Source organism: Convolutriloba macropyga, chromosome 9 (genome assembly GCF_964194025.1).
Source record: "Convolutriloba macropyga chromosome 9, txConMacr16.3, whole genome shotgun sequence".
Classification (NCBI taxonomy): Eukaryota; Metazoa; Xenacoelomorpha; order Acoela; family Convolutidae; genus Convolutriloba; species Convolutriloba macropyga.
This window is the reverse complement of record NC_134476.1, coordinates 66709596-66718208: the sequence shown is the minus strand read 5'-3', so window position 1 is coordinate 66718208 and position 8613 is coordinate 66709596. Positions and strand designations below refer to the sequence as shown.

At 36.0% G+C, this 8613-nt stretch overlaps 1 protein-coding gene across 1 annotated transcript; it reads right to left on the bottom strand.

Moving 5' to 3' along the window:
• Nucleotides 1–1765: 1765 nt before the first annotated feature.
• Nucleotides 1766–6770, bottom strand: LOC142345546 (uncharacterized). The gene is made up of 3 exons (XM_075397631.1): nt 6699–6770; nt 4891–5014; nt 1766–1994 (listed from the first exon to the last, which is right to left on the bottom strand). The coding sequence occupies exons 1-3, from the start codon at nt 6747–6749 to the stop codon at nt 1774–1776; spliced, it is 396 nt and encodes a 131-aa protein (XP_075253746.1). The 5' UTR covers nt 6750–6770; the 3' UTR covers nt 1766–1773.
• Between the last annotated feature and the right edge of the window lie 1843 nt (nt 6771–8613).

Below are 8613 nucleotides of genomic sequence, written 5' to 3'. Positions count from 1 at the left end.
GGACACAACTCATCACTCACTTCATCCTATCTTTCAAGGAGGATGACACATGCAACGTATTTCTGCTACATTTCACTGATTCGGATTTGAAACTCTCAACCCCGGATGGATGTAGCAGTGGAAATAATGAATCTGCACCTTCAACCAATCAGAAACTGAGAAGGCACTTTTCTCTTTTGTATAGAGAGAACTGAACTAACTGTAGTCAGCCTTTTCGTTAGATACACCATGTGTATACCAATGACTCTGGTGCTGTACTTCTTAACCACCGTAATAATAGAAGTTTACTCTCAGTGTTTTACAGAGTCGGTTAGTCTTAGAGAAATAGGTAAGTCTACTTCGCTCGCAGAAATAAGTAGCTCTAGCTCTTTATACTTTAAGGCTGTAAAAGGAGCCCACATCGGGTCTGCCTTATAGTGCTATTCTGTGTCTCGACCAATCATATTTGAAAGTTCTATATCTATTACGCGTCTATTTGATTGGAGAATTACTGGAAAAAGGATGTTGTGTTGGTCTGAACTCTTCTGTCGTTTTCACGATGGGTTAAATATATAATTTTAATAAATCGAACATACCAAAATTAAGCATCGGTCAGATCAAACGGCCCGATTTCTTGGATAGGCCAGACACCCGGGGCGAGAAAATTTATGTAAGAAATGCGCTGAAATGCGTCGACTTTTCAAAAAGTTCAGCGCAAAAATTTTACATAAAAATGCGCTAAAATGTGCTCAAATGCGCTGAAACTTTGCAAGAAACGCGCTGTAAACCACTGAGTTTTCAAAAAATACCAATCACTGAGGAGCGAACCCTGCTCTCCGGTGACGCAGCCTTCACTCAATCCACTGCGCTACAGATTCATTCTGTTGTGCCTATTTAATTTAATTTTATATTAATAGACAGTTTAGGAAGAAATGCGCTGAAAATTCAGCGCATTTCTTACATATTTTCAGAGATTTTCAGCGCATTTTTTAAGAAAAAGTTAATCGTTATAACAGGAAAACTAAATGATTCGAAATTGAGGAATCGTTGTCAAAAAGTGTTTAAGTCCACTAAATAATTTTAAGAAATGCGCTGAAATTTGAATACATTTTTACAAAGTTTCAGCGCATTTCAGAGCAAAATTACGTATTTTTGGGCTGAGAATTTTGAAAAATCAGCACGTTTCAGTGCATTTCAGCGCATTCAGCTCATTTCTTACATAATATTAGCACATTCAGCGCACTTTACAAAAAAAATGCACTGAAACGGCGCTGACATCTCGACCCGGGCAGTAACGGGGCTGTCAATGATCATAGAACAATGAATTCCAATCAGCTTGTCCCAAACAGAACTAATTTCTGAACAGCCTTTTCTCACCTCAAAATACGCTGCATGATTTTTATCCGGTTGAACATTTTTCCAGAAGATATATTTCAAGCGCACGATGCTCAGGCGTGTGCTCAAAGATGATCTAATCAGAGAAGAGGTCTTCTGTCTGGGAACCTGTTGGTGGAACCCAAACATAGACAAAAGTATTAACTTGGGTCGAACTGAAATCTCCCCCTTCGAAACCCAGCTGGGTTTTTCTATGTGGCGGCGGATCTAATCCTTGGAAATAAATCTGTTGACAACATTGTTGCAGTGGTAAATTTAAATTATATTAACTTGACAATAATCCCCTTTTTCAATTAGATTCAGTTTAACTTCCCTGTCATATTTGTCACCACTGTTTTCCCTGTTTGTTACCCTCTCAACATTAAATCAGTTTTATTTTCCCTCCTGCTGCCACACATCCTAAACCCATTCTAGACGGTTCCCCAACAAATAAAGGTTCTCTTTCTCGTTCTTGTCGGCTGTTCGCTTGCGGTTGATATACAAACCCTGTATGTATGCTAAATTTGTCCCGATCAACCTACCACTGGGCTCCAGACACTTGTCATTTGTATAAAGGTGGATTCCAGCCAGACAGATATTCTTCATCGAATCCACCAAAACTACTGGATTTCCGGCATCACCTGTAAAAAAATGTTCTTTTTTTCTTTTTAAGACAGTGATGTCAGCATTCTGTGGAAACAATATTTCAAAACTTATGTGATATAGGCAGACACTTTATCAGACCTTGTAATTTTTAATTGTTTTTGACTTAATAGATCACTAGATGATACTCCAAAAAGGGAAAATGATTGAGCGGAATGTAAAGAGCAATTGGAATATTTTTGGAAATAAACAAAAACAAGACTTAAAAGGAGCGAATTAAGCCAAAAAGCAATTAAGCCTCATTTTATATTCTTTAGCAAGAAATTTGCATTACGCTGCTGACATTTGGGTTAAAATATATTTGAAGAAAAGCGTCAATACTCAAAAATTTACTGCCAACAGTTTGTTTATATTTTCCTAGACTGTGGCTCAGCAAAATTTAGGCTGCATTACAGCTGTTAGAGAGCTATATTTCTCAATTCAAAAATTATTCAGAAAATGTATATAAAAGAAAAATTCTCTCCCAAAAACTTTTTTTTCGCAATTTGAAAAATTCGTAGAATACATTTTCTGTTGTGGTACAGAAAAAGATAATAAGTGAAGCAAAAAAGTACTAAATTGTAACAAAAGCAAAGGCATGGAAAAAAGATGTTAAACTTTGATGGAAATAGAACTCAAGCACAAAGTACAATGAAAATTATTTTTAAAAATTAAGACTTTTATATTTATTATAGTTTCAAATTAAATCAAAATTATTCTACGCAATGCCAGCTCCAATGCTTATAAACTGGATACACTAATAACGTGGAGAGTTGTTTGAAGTAAAACACCAGTTTATGGAAATAACGTTGCAAATTTAATAAAATAAAAATGTCTAAAAAACGTTTAGAAGTCCCACTATCTTTATCAATACTAGGTGAATCAAGAATTAGGAACTCTTCTATGTTTACTGTAAATAATGAGAGAGTTAAGACAGCTAGATGCGTCCCCACAGAAATTGAAAATGAACGGGTTGGATAAAGCTGTAAAAAATGTGTAAACAAGTAAAATATAGTGTCTATGAATTTTCTAAAATTTGCACTGTGTGATTTGCACTAGAAAAATTTGCATCAATAGAAAAAATGTAACTGAACAAGATTTAAAAGGAGGCAAAAGCAAAACATAGAGATTTCTAAAAGATATAAACTGTAAAGAAAATAGAACTACCAGAATTAACTAATCCAAATATTGATAGATGCCTTTACAGGAAGACCTGTGACGCACAAAAATTAGTTTTAAGAGACATTTCACCAACAGGAGACTCTACTGGTGATAAAATTGCTTAAGAAATCGAAAGGGCAGTTATAACCAGTGATTTACAAACAACTAATCAACAAATTTGCAGATTTGTGGATCCGAACAAGCAAATAAAAAACATACAATTACCATTTCTAGAAATATAAAGTCGATGCGATGGAATAAATAATGAGGTGTTAAAGATGTCAAAAAAGAGTTACTAAGGATGAAAACTCTCACCACAGAACTATTAGATAACTTTGTTATCAAAAATACTATTGATTGAAGCTCCAACTACGTTAAACTGCGAAGCAAGAAGGACAACAAAAAAGTATTAAAATTTATCGATATTTTTACAAATTATGCTTAGTCTATACATTCACAGAATAAACGAATCTTTTGGAAATAACATTAGCAGACAGATCACATCGATAATAGAAGTGGTGAGTTTTTTATAACACTACCAAGGGTAGATATATCTTCTGCATATAGCGATTTAATTGCTGTTTTCAAACCGATATACAACAGGACAATTTACCTATACTTTAAAATACCAATGTTCGTCGATAGCAATGGTGAATGGGTACATTTATTGGAGTACATCTGCTAATTGATAAACTGCTAAACCGAAACTTAAATTTTGTTTGACATGCTATTCTAAGTTCACTGCTTGAAATGGCCTTGAAGCGCTATTCAATTTGGTTGTTGATTTAGTAAGCTCAGCCACCACATCCACCGATCTCTGAGTGCGGTTTATGAGCTTCTTCTTTCCATTTTTTCAAGCCTCCCAATCGGTTTTTGCAAGCTTTTTCTCGTATTAATTCGCATTTTATTTGTGTCACTCAGATTGTTAATCTCTACAACAAATCCACTGACAAGTTCACTGAAGAGAGAGAGGAAGGAACCCCAAACCTTCCGCTGCCAAAGCAACTTATCTCATCTTATTGAATTGAGCACTGCGCCAAATGAAACATGTGCACTTTTATTTCTTTTGAATAAAACGTATGGTTTTGAGTTCTTTTTGCATCCCAAATTTACAGTTTTTTAGTATGCTTTTTCTACTTACATTACAAATCTTTACATTTTATTACTTCAAACATGCATCTGTTTCTGTAATACACCTGGGAATGTCATCTTGCCTGTTATTGAATTAAGGTAGGAGGGGATTATTAGATATAAGCATTGACCTAGCCACTACTAATATAAGCCCTTGGCGAAAAAATATGTCGTCCCTTATGAGCGTTTGGTTTTGAGATATCTGCTAAAGACTATGACCTGTAACTAAATTGGCTGTACATTGTAAAGGCAGAAACAAGTAGAAATACTTCTTTGATGTCGCCAAAAACTTTTGTTATGCTTAAGTTTCCTTCATTTAGTTTTGGAAATAAAAGATATGAACTGAAATCAATCTAAAAAAAAGTTAGGAAAGTTGTGTCTTTCACATTATAGCCCCCCCCCCCAGCTTCGTGCTCAGATAACCTATTGCCCCACCCCAATCATGGTAAACATACCATAATGGGGGGCTTTAATTTCATGTGCGGGCTATAATGGGAAAGACCCAAAAGTTGATTTTTAGATGCCCTGTGATGACAAAAAAATGGAAATGTGTTCTAAATTCTAAAAATGTATGAATCTACAATAATTGTTTTGTAAACTAACCATCATAAGAGCATCTATCTGTTGCATCCCAACAAAAGAGGGATTCTTGTGTATCCAGGAAATCATACCAACTGGTCCATGTCTGGAGATTCACGTAACAGTACCTGGGATGAACTTCCATGTGCTACAGAAACCAAAACAACACAACATATCAAGGTCACATATGTACCCCAAATACACAACGCTTCTTAGCCATTCAATTGTTCCTGAAAATGGTTAGTAATGGACCGGTCTATTGCTATAAGGGTACTGCATATTGTCTATTTTAGTATATTTAAAACTCTAAAATAGACAACATGCACTACGCTTTTGGCCATAGAACGGACCATTACTAAAGCGAATGTTGATGATCTTATTTTGTGCGCCAAAATAGTGTTTCAAAACTTAAACTTTACAGAAATTTTTAGGAAAAATTGAATGGCTTAAAAGCGTTGCATATTTGGTACGTTTCCCTAATAAAAATGACTTTTCGGCTCCGTTGGCTCATTTTTTTGGGAAAAATATAACACAATCCCAGTATAAATAACCCACAGAAAGCAGAAAAAACAATGCCACACAAAATTGTCCCCATTAAAGACAGATTCAACACACGAAAAACAACATAGAACACGTCATAAACTAATATTAGGCTGACTTTTATTTAAAAAATGAACAATTGCATTTTGAAGCAAATTTAAATTAAACTCATCAAAACTAAACCAACACAGACGACGGAAACCTAATTCAGAGCTTATGTTTGTAACTTTTCGTAACTGATGTTTTATTTTTTTTCTTCAATACTTGTTGAGGAATGTTTTACTGGAACAGATTCATCTGCTTTCGTATCCGGCTATTTTGTCTGGGACTGTTTTGTCTCGACGATCCCTTATGGCAGTCAACTCAGCTTTAGAATGTCAGAGAAAAGGCATACATAAGTCAATCTGGTTAAATTGGATGTTTGTTTTGATTCCAGACATTTAAATTGAGACCAAACAAGGTTGTTAAAAAATTTTCTTAATTTTCAAATGAAATTGTTTGTAATTCAATTAACTGTGAAATAAATTGAAATGATTCGTCTCCTTTTTTATGATACTCTTAATACTATAGTTCATCAATTTCTTCTGTTCATCAATTTTGTCAAAGCTTTTTGCTCACTCACAGAAAATTTTTCTCACACCTGCATACATCGCTCTCTAGAAAACAATGGAATGAACAAAATATTACTCTCTTTTTATGCCACTATTCTGTTTGTCCATCAACTAAACCACTCTAAATGTTCTTTTCCTGCTTCAAAATTAACTGGAATACAGTTGACTGAAAAAGACACTTCTCCAAAACTCCTTTTCGAGTCGCTGAAAAAGGAGAGCGCCTAAATATCCGATGAAAAGCTGACTCCATTATTAATTAAATGGAACTTTTTGCTATCCTGCAGGCAATTTTTGCTGTTATCAAAAACTATCTGTCCAAGAGGTCAGCACCCTATCACGTAACTGAAGTGATTCTTTTATCTCTTTTAGCAGGCCTGGAAAGAACAATCACTACCCATGGCTACATCAGAGTGATTTACAATAAAGCTCCCAATGAATAATCTGAACGGAATTAACGGGTTGGCCAAACTTACCTACCGTAAAAAGTACCATATATGATACTTACTTACCATAGAACAGAAAATTCATTCCCCATTAAAGCCGTTTATATTCTTGATATGGTTCGTAGGACACAATATGTGATCAGTAAGAAACCGTAACTGCATTTAATGATTGGTAAATTTATTATGGTGGCCATTCGGGGTTATAAATTGAGCCAGCCAAAATGTTGATAAGTGTTACCTTCAGCCGAGTAGCTGCAACTCCGTTTCCAGTTTGTCCCAATCCAACCATGATATATGACAGACCATTGCCTTCAATGCCACATTCTTGAAAAGGAATCTCATTAAAGTTTTTTTCTTGAAATTGAAATAGTGTCAAATAAAAATACAAGAAACCAGCATCCAAATTTATTTTATTCTGTAATTAATTAGTTACTCAGCAATACAAATTGAAGACGTTTTCCTTTTAAAAATTCTGTTGAAGCGTGTTTAAAAAAAATCTTTTGTATTTGAAGCAATGTGTAAGATTCTGAACTTTTTTAGGCAGCCTATCACGGGAAAACAATAGCGCCCAGATCTCACAATTCGAAAGGTTTAAGTTTGGTGGTTCGTCTTCTTCTTAACAACAATAGATTTCCCGTGTTATGCTCTTGGCTGTTCAAAAGTGTCGATGGTTAATACACTTAAATTAAATAACTGTAACACTAATTACAATAACTCAATAGGCATCAGGTAACATGCGCTACGACAATCAAAGTAACTACTACTATAACTAATTCTAACACAAGCAAGCACAAGCTTGGAACAATAACTAACTAAGTTATTTCTCAATCCAACTCTACAGTAATACCGATTGCCGCTTATACTCAAACGCAATCAAAACAGCTGGAATTATCCCTCAGCTAATAACAGACTGATGAACCACAGTCTAACAACAACAATAAGTCCGAGCTTCTCGCTCAATAGGCAAACTCTGCCCAATAACTGTAACTAATCCGAGCCGCTTGCTCAATCAAATACCGCAAGTTCCAGAGCCTCTCGCTCACTTGCAACAGCAATCGGTGCTCGATAATGTAACCGAATTGCAAAGCCTACTCAGAGCTTCTCGCTCAATCAAATCAGGCAAAACTTAGCCAAATAACTCTAATTCTATAACAGCGACTATTCAGAGCCTCTCGCTCAATCGCTCCGGCAAAGTTAACGCAACGACGCTTAATAACGATTAACCAGAGCCTCTCGCTCAATAATACCGGCAAACTATGCCAAACAATCGATAATTAACTCGTTCGCGATTTGCAACTTCTGCGCTGCGCTTATAGTGTAAGCCGCTTATATAATGAGCCGAGCAAACAGTTTGTTTACTCAAACCAAATAACCGTCATTACTGCACAAGGTTTTCAGCCTTCTATACCACGGTTGGCTACTTCGTTTACATTCCGTAATACCACTGCCGTAATAAGGTGACGTGTTAAATACCGAACTTACTTATTAGATATCAGTCAAAATGGCCGCCAATTTACATATATGCGAATTCCAGATTTTTCCGTTCTTACGTGCGATTTGTTTACATAGGGGAATTTCTAGGGTACCGTCCGCACGTCCGCTTATGTGCTGTAGGGTTACGGTCCGGTCACGTCATACGTCCGTAACAAGCAAAAAGTTCAAAATGGCCGACAAGTCGACTTATACTTAGTTACCTACTAAATATGTGTTTCCGGGTCTTTTGTTTACTTAGGGCGGTTTGTGGGGTATGGTTCGTATTCGGCCTAATCAAGCGTAGGCTCAGGGCCTTATTGCACCCTAGTATGACTAGAGTTCATGAAACTCAAAAATCAGCATTTTCGGATTTTCCCCAAAATTATCACTTTTTCCCCTCATAAGTGTTAATAGCTCCGGACTGGGTAAAGCTGGCACTACCAATGCTGGTTTGTAAATAGCTTAGGGGTGCCCTAAGGTGATGGTGACCCCAGCTTGGTTCAGCCATATCGGCTTCAAAAAATCGGGGGGGGGTGTACAGATTTTCGGTCCCAACTTGTAAAAATTTTCAGATTTGGCCAAAATTACGAATTTTGTAAAACTCTATTTTCTTTCAGTTATAACGGATGTCAGTGACTACTAACGGTTTTTTTTGTTGCAACAAGCTACTCGCGGATTAC

Bases quoted from the DNA above. Each gene is read 5' to 3' on its own strand.
- LOC142345546 (XM_075397631.1), bottom strand. From the start codon at position 6,749: ATGGTTGGATTGGGACAAACTGGAAACGGAGTTGCAGCTACTCGGCTG. The intron at 5,015-6,698 runs GTAACACTTATC...TGGTTTCTGTAG, and splicing joins TTGCAGCTACTCGGCTGAAG to CACATGGAAGTTCATCCCAG. The intron at 1,995-4,890 runs GTTAGTTTACAA...ATTTTTTTACAG, and splicing joins AGATAGATGCTCTTATGATG to GTGATGCCGGAAATCCAGTA.